The sequence below is a fragment of the Thermobia domestica genome, chromosome 18 (assembly GCF_964235325.1).
Source record: "Thermobia domestica chromosome 18, izTheDome1.hap1.1, whole genome shotgun sequence".
Classification (NCBI taxonomy): domain Eukaryota; kingdom Metazoa; phylum Arthropoda; class Insecta; order Zygentoma; family Lepismatidae; genus Thermobia; species Thermobia domestica.
Genome location: NC_137471.1, coordinates 70,753,943 through 70,768,489, shown reverse-complemented (window position 1 = coordinate 70,768,489; position 14,547 = coordinate 70,753,943). Strand labels below are relative to the sequence as shown.

Here is a 14,547-nt window from a genome sequence, read left to right as displayed (position 1 = left end):
TTGCCGTACCCGGCTATATTTTATAAAATAATTAGTGTTTTACAAAATTTCCCTGTCTACACATAAACACACACTATATACATATACATGCATAGTAGATCGGGAAAAATATATTTGCTTTTTTACATTATACATATATAGAGCTGAGAAACCAGTTAGGAATTCGTGCTCACCAAATGAGTTTGAGCTCTGATTATCATCATAACCGTCTCCCTTAGCAAAGATGCACAATTGTGGAACTTTAAACCAAAGGAAAAAGAAAATCTCTATCCTTTTACCAATTTATCTACTATACAATCTGATTTCACAATTATCAAGTGGGCTCAACTCATAAAAGAAGGCATCCGCAATCAATAAATTCTCCACGTATATAATAAGAAGCAAACAGTTAATCATACTTCTTGTTAAGTATGTATTCTTTGTCGCGCTTTTCGATTTGCGTCTGTTTCTAATTCTCTTGCATGCGTTATATACATTTCATGTCATGAATAGTTGTGCTCATGCTCCACTGGTTAATTCGAATGGAACTGGTAAATGGAGGGGGGTAAATTGGTGCAATAAGTTAGGATTAGATTTCTGGGTTTTCAGTGTCTATGGCCATGTTAGCCCGTCACGTATGAGGGATGACATCCCTCGGCGATTAAAGTACCCGGGGAATTGGAGAGAAGGAAGGAAGCGGTTTGGGACCTTTATGTGAGATACCATCCCGTCATTTGCGTGGTGTGAATGAGGAAAACTCAGGATGGCTGGCCTGAAAAAGCTTTTACACTTTTTTTTTTTTTTTTTTACCGAGTACACGCAGGGTGCAATAACAGAATTTATGGTTTAGGGAACCGCAAGGTTCATCACTGCAGAGATAGAAACTCACCATTAACTACCATTCTGTTAAGACGCAGTCCACTCAGATTTGTTACCCATCTTCCGAAGATCCTGCTTTACATCACCTTACCGCGTTCTTATTGGTCTGTACAAAAGTGTATCTTCCAAAAGGACTCTTAACTAGAATTCTATACACTCAGCATTGTGTAAATTTCGAAATTCTATTTCGTCTGTCCATTTATCAGCGTATCGAAAAAAAAAATGGTTTTCAGAAAACCATTTGCTGGTTAGTAATCAATTTCGCACTCGAACAATATAAAGGGCACAAATAGGTATTTTATAGGTTTGTAGTTTCTTCCATATTAGTCGCGACGATAAGAAATTTTGCTCAGAGCAGTAACATTTACTTATCTCCATTAGTGTATTTTTTTATTTTGTGCAAAATGGAGATGCCATTCAGTCTCAGCTTCTTACCGTGTATTTCGTCTTAAAAGTTGTTTTGGTACATGCAATAACGTTTTCGTTTTCACTGAGCCTGTATCTTTCAAGGTTACATCGTCTCCGTAGAAAGGTGAAATAGTACTCAATGGGTCAATCCGTCTGAAGTGGTCCAAAAATGGTTGCTCGACCATCTCCGAAAATTATAAAAATTTGTGTGTGACGAACCGTGTGTATGAGAAGGTCAATAACATTCACGTTTTCGTATGTGCAAGTGTTGTTCGTAAATGGCAGCCATCTTTGTTGTCGATGGAGTGAAAATTTTTGCATTTGTAAGCGTTTACGAAAACTACAGTTGCTCAGGACGTACGAATCAGACGAACACCAAACAAAAACGAATGTTTACAGGAAAGACTGAGGTACACAGAGAATATAAACTTTTGCATCTAAATAAATATGCAGGGTTGCAAACCAATACATGAAATCACCAGGAAAACTACAGAAAATTACACTTTTAAAAGGGGCTGTATTTTGGAATGGCATAAAGTGAGGGGTTCATAAGTTTTGTGCTGAATACTACTGCATGTAAAGAGTCTGCAGAAATATCCACAGTTATGATTCTACTGGCACTGTAGATTTGTGGGGATCCGAAAGTTGAAGTTTGTGATTTTGATGTCATTTTTGGGGTGTAATATCTCAGGAGGGCAAAGTGCTAAAAACTGCTGCTTATACCACAAAGTAATTCTGTATGTGAATAAACTATTGAAAAAAAAAATCATGACTGATGTTACATGGAGAAAAGAATGAGGGCATGGTAAAAATAATAAGAAAGCACGTGCATGACGATGGTTGTAGTCCGGAAAAAATTAAATGTTTGGATTATGTTTCATGCTAGATCTCAAAAACTATGTATGGTGCAGTAATTAGGCTCGCTTTTGTTTGTGTTCAGTTGTGTAAAAGCTTACAAGTGGTGGTTGTTCCATCTTTCTAACTCCATGATCATTGCCACGTTTATTTGGTAAGGAGGTTAGCTCCACCTTGCACCCACGACACACATCGTCAAATTAATTTTTCGTCGAATCGAATTTTTATTAATTAAAATAAAAAAGCGATTATGAACAGAATGAGTTATTATTTCGTACCTTGATTACAGTGGAAGCTACAACAGAATAACTGAAACTTTAATTTTATTCAATGTGACTGGATGGATTATTATTGAACGCGTCATTTGAAGGGGGGCCATTCTGTGAAGCTAATTTTGAGAAAATGAAAACAAATTTCCTGCTGGCTGGCCAAACTATTTTTGTTCTTTACACATGTGGGGCCGCGGTGGCTCAGTGGTAGAGCGCTCACCTCTGGTGCTTGGGGTCCCGGGTTCGATCCCAGCCCCCGCCAAGTGAACTTTGTGGTGGACAAACCCCGTGTGCGTGGGTTTTCTCGGGGTTCTCCCGTTTCCTCCCACTTTCTTTATTCCACCATTTCATTCATTACTCATCATCACCGTCTCCTTTAGTCTAACCGGCATAATCGTGGGACGTAAAACTCAAAGATTTCATTTTCATTTTTTTCTTTACACATGTGTTATTATGCCGCTGAATACCTATCAAAACTATGTATGATTGTAGAGTTTATTTCCCAAAAGCATGTGCTACAACAATTCTTATAACATTTAAAAGACTGTGAAATGTGCATTCTCATTTATGACGGTAATGTGACTTCGTATCAACTTTTCTTTTATTATTATTATAATTTTGTATACTTCTTCAATCTTGATAAACAAACGAACTTTACTAGTTATTATATTCACTACTTTGCAGATAATGAACAACTGGCACGATCAGGAACAAATTGTCTGGAAAATCTAGTCATTTCAAATGGAATGAAATTTACCAACGAGACGTGGGACAAAACATGTCAATGCATGCTCGATATATTTAATTCTACAATTCCGCACACGTTGCTTACGTGGAAACCTGACCAAAAGGACGAATATATTGAAAATAGTAAAGATAGCGATAGTGATTACTTCCCATCAAATCAGGTATGTGATAATGAATTGGGTGGAATTTTACTTCATAAAAGTTACAGTCTGTGAAAAGTTAAATGATTATTTATAAATATTTAAGTGTGATATATATATTCGAATATGGTTATTAACATCATATTAATAATGTTACATCATTAAAAGGTAGGCAGTTCTTATGTTACAATGAAGTCGCAGTAGAGAAATATCGAACTATCACTTAGTTAGTGTGCCCTGTAATGTCCACTAGGATGTTCAATATCAACTTCCATATCTTAGCTAGGAAATACCTAGTATTATCAAGGGTTTAAAGGTAAACTGAAGAGTTGAAAAGAGCTGCGTTAAAAAACGTTATAAACCTTCAAATCTTAAAATTAAACTTAAAAGACTAAAAAAATTGAAAGAATACATCCTATTATTGTAAGCCATGTGGGTGAAAATGTAGGTTTAAAGATTTTTCGTATTATAGTTTTAAGGTTAGTGAATTTTTAATAATCTCGTTATCTCATGTATCCGATTCTTTTAAACCGTTTGCCTATTTGTCTCAGTGAAAATTTGAAACTCAGATATTAAATAGCATACTGAAAATTGGTGGACATGATCAAAACATCTTCGCAATTATCGCGAAGGTGCAGTTGTTTGAAACAGGTCCATGAAAGACTACTATGAGAATGTATCGAAAAATACTGGTAAATAATACAATATACAAATATTGTATAGCTTCTCAAAGAAAGTAGTAGACCATTTGTATTACTTAAAACTTGCTGAACGTCTGTATTAAAATTATTTTGTCATGTAAACGTCATTTACAAGATGAAAAATGCTCTTTTCGTTCTTAAAGTGAAACAGCATATCAACATTTTGAATTTGATTTTTTGTTTCTAAATGGTTGCATTGCTGTTTTACTTTGTATACAAGTTTAATATTCATTGGGTAGAATCCTCTGAACGTATGATAAAGTGAATGTTAGTGTAACAGTATAGATTACATAGTCACAATAGTAGGAAACTGAAAATACTTTATACTTATCGCAATAATCGTGTAAACAAGGAACGTTTTCCAGGATCACGGTCTTCATCATCAGCTTCTATAGTCTGAAAAAGATTAAAAAACGGGAAAAAACGTGGAAAAATTCAGGGATAAAAAAAGTAATTGGAAGCAACTTCACAATTTCTGTGGCGTGAATTTGTGTAGATAGTGCTCTGTGACGCCAAGTTGTGTAGTTGCCAACCTTTTCCGGACTTACAGAAGCTAATGATGAGGACCGTAATCCTTGGAAACGTTCCTCTACTTTCATAATTGTTGGGGTGAGTACGGAGCATTGTCTTTTGTTTACTATTGTAAATGTTATAGTGTGTGTAGAGGTGGTTCATATCCCTAAATGAAAATAGACATAAGGAAGATTCTGAAGATAGTAGTCTAGATATATATGCTGTAAGAAAAAATAATGTTTGGATGCTGCTTATGCACTAGCTGTTGTAGGGTCAATACAGTAAATTCAGAGTTGGAATTCAGTTTTATATCATAAACATAGGTTTTATGTATATGTAGAAGGAACAGGTATCCGCAGCTGCAATTGACAATATAAAAATTGCAGCTGTGTAAAGGATGCAGTTAGATATATCTGGATAATGAAGAATAAAGAGTCATATGAGAGAATATGTTAGCGTGCGTCAGAAGCACTCCTGCCGTGAGCATGAAATTTAACGACAGTTGAATCGAGATCTGAGACGTAGTGCACATAATGTGTCTAATTATGTTCCTTAAAATTGAAATCAGTGAAGACAAGTTGATATAAATGTTATATAGTATCAATAAGTGTTGCTCGAAAGATATAAATATAAGGTGTAAATTCAGTGACAGAAATTTGAAAGAAAAAGCAGTTTTCCAGTTCTTTATACCTTGTTGATATGTTAACGTTTTCAAACAGTCAAAAATACCATATTTTGAAAAGTATTTACCGTAGTTTCCTATATCCCATTGTTGCTCTTCGGAATGGCAACGACGAGCACTACATACACGCTCCTGCGCAGTGACAATTGAACATGCAAGGGCGTATCTTGACTGTCGTAAAAACTTTTCTAAGTATGGTCCTATTTTGTTAGCATATCAAGAATGTGTAAATAATAGCAAAATTTGGAAAACTGCTTTTTCCTTCAAATTTCTGTCACTGCACTAACCCCTTGTTTTATATCTTTCGAAGCAGACGAATATGTTGCCTCATCTTCACACTTACATTCATACGAGGGGGAGTCAAATGAAAACCATAAAAGTAGAAATAAAAATCCGCAAATGGCGCCAGTGAGCTGTAAGTTGGCATGCCTGTTTACGATAGTATGCCGGATGTCTCATAGGTGGCAGCAGCCGGCAGATGCACAAACACCGGCGCAACAACAGTTCCAAAATGGCAGCCCCACTAGCCTATTGCACCAGCGAGGAGCAGCGTCCTGTGATTCGGTTTTTGCGAAGTGAAGGTGTGAAACCGATTGACATTTTTAGGCGAATGAAGGTTCAGTATGGAGATGCGTGTTTGTCACAGCCACAAATCTATGAATGGTGCCGGAAATTTGCAAATGGTGTTACGTCTGTGGCTTCAACGGCTGCAATGGTCTCTGGAGTCACTACGCGCCGAGCCTGGCCGGGGCGTGGAGCATCGGCCACAGACGTAACACCATTTGCAAATTTCCGGCACCATTCATAGATTTGTGGCTGTGACAAACACGCATCTCCATACTGAACCTTCATTCGCCTAAAAATGTCAATCGGTTTCACACCTTCACTTCGCAAAAACCGAATCACAGGACGCTGCTCCTCGCTGGTGCAATAGGCTAGTGGGGCTGCCATTTTGGAACTGTTGTTGCGCCGGTGTTTGTGCATCTGCCGGCTGCTGCCACCTATGAGACATCCGGCATACTATCGTAAACAGGCATGCCAACTTACAGCTCACTGGCGTCATATGTGGATTTTTATTTCTACTTTTATGGTTTTCATTTGACTCCCCCTCGTACTATGCAACATTTATATCAAATTCTCTTTACTGGTTTCAATTTTAAGAACATAATTATATATATCATGCGCATTATCGTTAAAGTTCGCCCCTTTTGTCTGTTCTCTGGACGTGTGTATTGTCTCCAGCAATCTTCTTAGCAGAAATACGCCAATCAGTTAAAATTGTCATGAACTAGATCGCTTAATACGGCCTTTCATTCCTAGACGCATCATTAGTGTCAAAATCTCAACGTCTAAAGTTGAAACACCAATGCTTTACAGTCACATACATAGGAGCCATGTCTCCTAATGTTTGCATCATAGTCTCATGACTTTTCTGTGGAGCTTTCTTTTGTACAAAGTGATAGTTGATAATCGCTCTTAGTTAAATATAGGAAAATCCTACATCAGTTAATGACAGGACTTTTTCTTAGACTTGAAAGGAAAAGGAAAAAAATATTAGATCTCCATAAAAATTGTGCTTTGTATCCGAAAAAGAACTATCTTTAAGAAATTCTGTTATCAAATTAACCAGTACGGGAAGTGCGGGGGCTAAGAACTTGTCAGCATCCCTCGTATAACATGATACTCAAGAGCAGTGTAAATATATTTTAAGCTTATTGATAAGATTTCTGTTTAAGTGGTTTTACAGAATAACTTGTAGATAGTTTGGAGAGCGTGTTGAAGAGTCAGTAACAATGAAGAAAGAATCAAATTTTAAAGCGTGATTAATTGTAACGGAGGAAGTAAAATATTTGTTCATAAATATCAAATTTGGGACCGGTAGTGTACAACAATAAGAGAAAAGATAAGGGAATACTTAATCGAAATGGAGATATTGAAATAGGTCTATTTAGCCCTTTTCACATTGGTTGTTTCATTAAAAAATAATAGTTTACCGGCTTTTTTGACTTCTGTTAATAATACAGTTAGTCGTCGACCTACCATTTCCCGCACTTACGACCAGTTGTGAAGGTTAAGTTGGGTGATTATTATTATCAACGACCTATAATAATAAGAGTATAACGCAATAATAAGAGATACTAATATAGAAAAGCTGCAGTTACTAAGATCGTAGAAATATGTAAACACGGTTGTATATGATATCAGTGAATTGTGATCAGTGTAACTGTATCCTAAATCGTCGCAAAGTAGTATTTTGTATTGTACTTTATAGTAACGTTACCAGAAGTCTCCATTTTTTCGGGGACAGTCCCCGGATTTTACAGATTGAAGCAAAACTCGTATATTCCGTGACTAGTTTTGGGAAGTCTTTCCTGGTTCATTGAAAAAAGTCTGATCCTTAAAATATGGTAGGCTACCACCTGGCCTAGCTACGACCAAATCGACTTACGGCCTATCAATCGGAACTGAAGTTGGTAGTAAGTCGACAGCTAACTGTATTTCTGTCTTACATTGATTTCAAATCGTTGATTTCCATAAAAGTGATTGTAAAGTTGAGTCTTGCATGGTGATAATACTGAAGGTCATGGCTGTGTAGTACGAATTCATGTCTTGTTCTCGTTTTTATTATTCAATTTAGAATGATATAGGAGATTCTGGTCATCCAGGTTTGCAGGGAATTCTAAAACGAACGAATAGTTCGTACAGCGTCCAAAGTATAAACAGTATTTCCTCTGAAGACTTCAGGGCAAGTAAAGGAAAGGTACGACTGGTGGTACATATTGTCGTAGTGCATTGTAGATACTTTTGGACAGCATGCAGATGGTCGCACAAATATCACCGAAAGCACGTTTATTTTTTGTTTTTTTTAACTACAATACCTGCAGAACTAGAAAGCATGCGTATTTCTTTACTAAGACCTTAAACAAGATTGGTGTGCGTTTGACGTTCTGTTTTGATAATGGTTTAATCAAATCCCACAAGATCTAATATCATTCTAATAATGCACTAACTATTGAGTAGCTGCTTTTTAGTGGTTGACTAGCATATTGTTACTTACGTATTAACTATTTTTTTATCAGCATACTAAAATCGCACAACAGATGGAATCATTGTAACTCCAGTACCTTACATATCCTAGAACTTCTTGTAAAATGTTCGATATTTAAACTGTTTGGATCATATAAATGATGAACTCCCCTCTGTAATCTGTTTTTGTTTCTTGTATAATATCCGTTCTCTTCGGAACCTTCTACTTGTTACAATTACATTGTGCAATAATTATTAGCGTTTATCGGGAAAAAGATTGCCCAAAGATGAGGCACATGGCAATCGATAGATAGATCTTTTATAAATTAATAGACAAATTCTGACCAAAGCATATATTAACTAATAAATAATAGCGTTACAGTTTCGGCAAATTAACTTTGCCTTCATCAGACACATTCTGATGTGTCTGATGAAGGCAAAGTTAATTTGCCGAAACTGTAACGCTATTATTTATTAGTTAATATATGCTTTGGTCAGAATTTGTCTATTAATTTATACAAGAAGTTCCAAAGCTAGAATGAGTGGTATTCAGATAGATCTTTTCAGCTGAACAAAATGATATGAGAGATTATAAAATGTCATGAGTAATTATCGAGAAAATGAAAAACTGATTAATGTGTAAACCTAAAATTTTTGCCACTTTGCCACTTATTGTGGTGAAAGTGATAAAAAAAAATAGGAGCCACGGTGGCTCAGTAGTAGAGCGTTCTCCTCTGGTGCATGGGGTCCTTGGTTCAATCTCAGCTCGCGCTAAGTGTACTTTGTGGTGGACAGACACCGTGTATGGGTTTTCTCGAGGTTGTTCCCTTTCCTCCCAACTTCTTTATTCCACCATTTCCTTCATTTCTCATCATCATCGTCTCGTTTAGCTTAATCGGCATAATCGTGCGACGTAAAACTTAAAGATTTCATTTCATGTGATACGGAAATATACCTCATTAAGCTCTTCATTATGACATTAATAAGGCAATAGTGCATGGTTTTTGTTAGTGCGATGGAGCCTAAATTTACAACTAACTCTTAAATTTTAATTTCTGTTTAATTTAAAGGTTGTTCAGATGTAAGATATGTATTAGACAATACATAACATTGAGCTAAACAATCTAACATGCTTGAGGGTAAATTCACATATGTAGTTTTCGAGAAAATGAAGAAAATGAACATTCGTGGCGCTAAAGAGTACGATGTTCGTTGCCAAGAATAATTGACAGTGTTGATTTTGCTAGAAGCTTTCTGTCTTTTCCTAACAGTATACATACACTACTTGTTATCATTTCGAGAGCTGTTTCCCTGTAACATTAAAAGGAAAGAAGATTGTCTGAAAAACAGTAGTTTAAGTACCACTTGTTAACTACCTGCACTTTTTTGTGACGGGGAGATTTCAATTGAACAGAATTTCAAAAGTGAATAGGTGCGGGGTAGTAATAAATTATACTCAAACTATGTTGTTTTTCTGAATGATCTTTTTTTTTTCTTTTTTTTTAATAGAAAAACAACTCTCGAAAATAATAATATAAGGAAGCAACAAGGATAACGTGGACAGAAGACAGTTTCAAAGAGAACCGTTATTGGGCAATAAATTAAAAAAAAAAAAAAAAAAAAAAAAAAAAAGGATAAAAGAAAAGTCTTTAAGATACAGAGATAAGTTTTCCACTTATTTATGTAATATGTGTCTTGTAGCGTCCGTCACTGCATATTCTATTTGGATCATTATACAAGAAGTTGGAGGATGTATAATGCAAGCGAATGTTAAGATTACTTCCCAAAACTTCTATTCTGGAACTTTGCGGTTTTATGACTTTTACTAATAAGGAACTGTGATTAATTTGCATATTAATTTTGACGCTGTTAGATGTAAATATAATATTTAGACTAGCTGGATAGCTTTGATAAATGTCTGCTTTATAGCTGAAAGAAAAAATCAGAATGTAATTATTATTTCTTATTTCAGCAAAGTAATAAGTCATATATGAAAATTGTTTGAAAGGATTTGTCTTCTGAAATGAAACAGCAGAAGCTACATTAAAAATTTTCTGATGTGTTTAACTCTTTAGATTCTACAGTGCGTTTTAGAGTGAAATTATTGAGATATTTATTTCATGTATCACTGAGATATTTATTTCATGTATCTCTAAGCCTGTCTTTAAATGTAGCGTAAATGTAAATTATACGTCACTTTATAAAGAGTTAAGTAAGCATATTTGTACGTGACAAAATATTCATTTTGGCATAATGCAACTGAAAGAAGTAACGGATGTATGAATATCCGTGCCACTTCACTGAATAATATAGTTCAAGTGCTCATATACACTGCTCCCATTTTCGTTCACCATTCAGAATTAACTTTACGGTATCAGTTGAAGGTTAACGTGGTTAACGTATTATTTTTTGTTTTAAAAGTATTCGATAAATAAATGGTGTTCTAGAGATGAAAGTGCGATTCACTTAATAAAAATTAATCTCCGAAAAGCAGCTAGAAAACTGGGAACTACTTAATGTAACCACATTTGAATAAGGATTATTAAGAATAGAAATAATGTAAGTAAAAGGCTAATAGTCACTGCAAGAAACAAATCTCATCACTAGGAAGTACTTTCGAAGAACATCGTCATCATCGTCAGCCTAGACATACTTCAAAAAAGGGTTATTAAGATTTGTATTTCAATATCGAATAACGGACTAATATTCACAAGTTTTAAATATGAAGCAAACATGTGATCTTCTCACACTATATCTCTGGTGCTAGGGGTCTCGGGTTCAAACCCTGCTCCTGCCAAGTGAACTTTGTGGTGGACAAACACCGTGTGCGTGGGTTTTCTCGGGGTTCTCCCGTTTCCTCCCACTTTCTTTCCACTATTTCATTCATTACTCATTATCACCGTCTCCTTTAGCCTAACCGGCATAACCGTGGGACGTAAAACTCAAAATTTCATTTCATTTCATTTCTCACACTATATCCTCTACAGATGCTACTTGTATGAGAAAAAAACCGGAAATCTAATTCAGCCGTCATAGGTATTGATTAACATAGGCAATGAATTGTGTAATCACAAGATTGTGGTGTACATTTCATGTGCGCAGTACGGCTCAGCATCTGTCGATCTTAGAAGCAGTATATATGTGGCATGTCGTGAGCCAGACTGGGTAGCGCAATGATGAAAACACTGGCACGATAAACCAGACTTGTGATCGATTCACAGTGCAGTCATGCATTTTTTACTCTGGATGTCTATGGAGTTATAGTAGATGGATATGTCATAAATACAATAGACTTGTTCAGTGCTTCTTAGTATCTGTGTGGATGGCATGCTAAAGCACATTATAGTCTGTAAGTTAGATGTTTCTGGAATGATATTTTGTAGTAATAAGGAAGGACTCAATAAATTTGACAAACTATTCGCTATTTTCACAAAGGTTTTGCTTTAGTACGATCTTGTCAATTGATGGTTGATGGAAAAAGAAAATGTGACTAATGTGTACGAAGAAATACATACTAATACTCGCAGTACGCAAGGAATCCTTCTTATGTTAACTATTTGCAGCGTGGAAGAATTCGGCAGCCATTTTCTTCTTCTGTTGCTGCGAAGTCAAAGGAAACACGAAAAAAATTCGAATTACCCCCCCCCCCCCAAAAAAAAAAAATATTGTTAAATACCTAAGCGAATAAAACTACTGTACCTACATGGAGAAAAGATAATATGCAGTATACCTTTTCTTTAAGGGGGCATATTATTTGCGTGAAATAATACCGCAGATAAACAACCGTCATTTATTTGCATATAAATTAAGCCACACATAACATGGAAAGCACACATTCAAGTACAGTACACATACACTAAATTAGCATACCGAACCTCTGTTTTTACGCTGACGACAAAATCTTTAATTTCATTTATTGTGCGTAATACGTTACTGGTAATATTTGGAACATCTTAAGAATATATCATCATATTCAAAATTTTCAACCATTTCGAAAGTTCAGATAAAGTTGAGACATGTTTCTTTAATTCGTCGCTGATCTCTTCTTTATCTTCTTCATCACATAGGTTTTGTTTTTGTGTTACTTGTCCTTAGGCTGCCTTTAGACAACTGAAAACCATTTGTAATTGCACTCTTCTGTTTGCGATGTATCCAACACTAAAACTTCTTAAACTTCGTTCCTTCGAATTGTTCAAAAGTTCGATTTACCCGCAATGTTTTACCATTGTTTTCAGTATAGTTTTAAAGGGGATTATAGACGTTTGTTCGAATTAATGAGAGTCAGCTGTACATAAAATGCCGTTAAGATCTGTTGGTCATTTATTTCCTCTTTACATACAACCAGATGTAGGTAGTTAATAATGTAATGCTTTTTCTTTTAGCAGCAAATAGGCCAAGACTACAAACTGTTTACGGGTCTTCTCATCAAGTGCGTTGTACAACTAGAACTGATACAGACAATAGATAATATAGTTTTCTTTCCTGCCACGTCAAGAAAAGAGGATGCAGAAAATTTGGCTCTTGCTCAGGTAGGTACCATTAAAATAAATAAATAAATACATGATGTAGTAATAACAGCAGCAACAAAATTGTAAATTCGTTTAATCGACATTGTGCTGAGTTTGTTTCAGTGAAATTGAAATCATCAAGCAGCAAAAGTACAGGTAGCTAAATTTATATTTAAACTGACGTACGATTATTGAAAAAAAGAAATACTCTCTTTACCTAAATGTAATTTTCTTACACGATTTTCAGTTTATTATCTATAATTTTTTCAATTTATTTCACAAGCTCATTTGTTACAGTAGAATTGAATTGAAGAATATGGATACATACTGGATATTGCTAAGAGAAATTTCAACATAAAATTACATACGGGTCTTGATATTAAAGTGAATATTTGTAATTATTGTGTGATTAGTATATTTTAAACGAGTTATAGGGATTTAAGTGTAGATATGCAGTCGAGATCACAGTTGGTACGTCTTGCTTTTATTGGAACGATTATTCTAGAGATTGTTGTAAAGAACTTCGTGTAGGAGATTGCTTTAGGTTTTTTAACAATCAATTTTTAATTATAAAAAACGTGTTACGAGGACACAGTATGCCAAAATGACCCAATGTCAGTTACTTTAACCCTTTAATTGACAAGCGTTGAGAAATTCTCGTGAAAATATTTTAGTTTATTTTTATAGTTCAGGCACGTCTTCCTGGCTGTGATTTCGTAACGTTTAAAGTATTTTTATATTTTGCATACAAAATGCAGGATATTTTTATATCCAAGCAATATTGCCTTAAAATAGCTAATCGTGTGTTACTAGTGAGCAATATGGTCAATTATAATTAGGAATATTTCTTACAAGGAATAATTAGCAGCAGTTTCGTTGAAATATCTTTCTACAGATTAAAATCACAAATAAACAAACTTTTGCGGAAATCATTCTTCTGCAGTACTGTCTCCTATTGGCGAAAATTAAAACCATCTAAACTAGGATCCGCATATCACTTATGTGAATATTGTATGGAAGCTATAATGTCAATTAAATAATCACTGAAGTTATCAATCGTGCATATAACAGTAGAAAGCAGTGTTGCTTATAAGAACAGGGCCAAATAAAGGGTTATGTTCTGGTTCTTGAATAATCCTTGCAGTTCCAAGCTTTCAGTCATACCCTGGTGTGTTGTTCACGGACGACAAAAAATAAATAAAATAAAATAAACGAGAAAGAGAAATACAAAGCTAAATGAAGTATAAAGATATGAACAGATGGAAGAAGAGGAGTGAATATACACCTTGATTGTGTATTGCTACCATGACTCATCAAGTGGCGGTGATTTCGATGTGAAATGGCGAGGTTCAGTTTGAGTTCGTTTGTTTGGGAAGAGAAGGTTTTCAACTTACGTTGATATTTTTTCGTGGTGATTGTGTCAGTACTGATGTAGTTTTTTAATCAATTTTCACTATTTATTTAAGTAACCGTTATCTACACCGTCTGTTCGAAAAAGTCCCGGGACTGATTTTCTTTCTGGCATATAAACGATGTCAGCGCTGTAACTTCATTGACAGCTTTAACTAGCAAATGTAAACAACAGATGTATATTAGGGCAGTCAGTGTTAAGTAGAGACATGCGACTGTCGTGTTTCAACGTTGTTGTGTCACGAATTTACAATGAAGTAACGAACAGTGATTCGATTTTGTGTTTCACTTGGGGAAACGGCTACGGAGATATTCGAATCTATGAAATTAAGGAAAGTAATCATATTCGGAAGAATATGCGATGAGATGTAATTACACAGACGACGTAAGGTTTTTTTTGAAACGTACACAATTAGACAATTATGAGTG

At 35.2% G+C, this 14,547-nt stretch overlaps 1 protein-coding gene across 6 annotated transcripts in view; it reads left to right on the top strand.

The window, feature by feature from the left end:
- The window catches only part of Sec71 (ADP ribosylation factor guanine nucleotide exchange factor Sec71), a 140,624-nt gene that overhangs the window by 112,544 nt on the left and 13,533 nt on the right, over positions 1–14,547 (top strand). For 3 of the 6 annotated variants that reach the window (XM_081746165.1, XM_081746166.1, XM_081746163.1), the window contains 3 exons: positions 3,075–3,298; positions 7,812–7,934; positions 12,583–12,729. In XM_081746165.1, coding sequence (XP_081602291.1) covers positions 3,075–3,298; positions 7,812–7,934; positions 12,583–12,729 — 494 coding nt within the window. The remainder of the gene's footprint in view (positions 1–3,074; positions 3,299–7,811; positions 7,935–12,582; positions 12,730–14,547) is intronic. The other 3 variants (XM_081746164.1, XM_081746168.1, XM_081746167.1) reach the window with 3 other exon arrangements.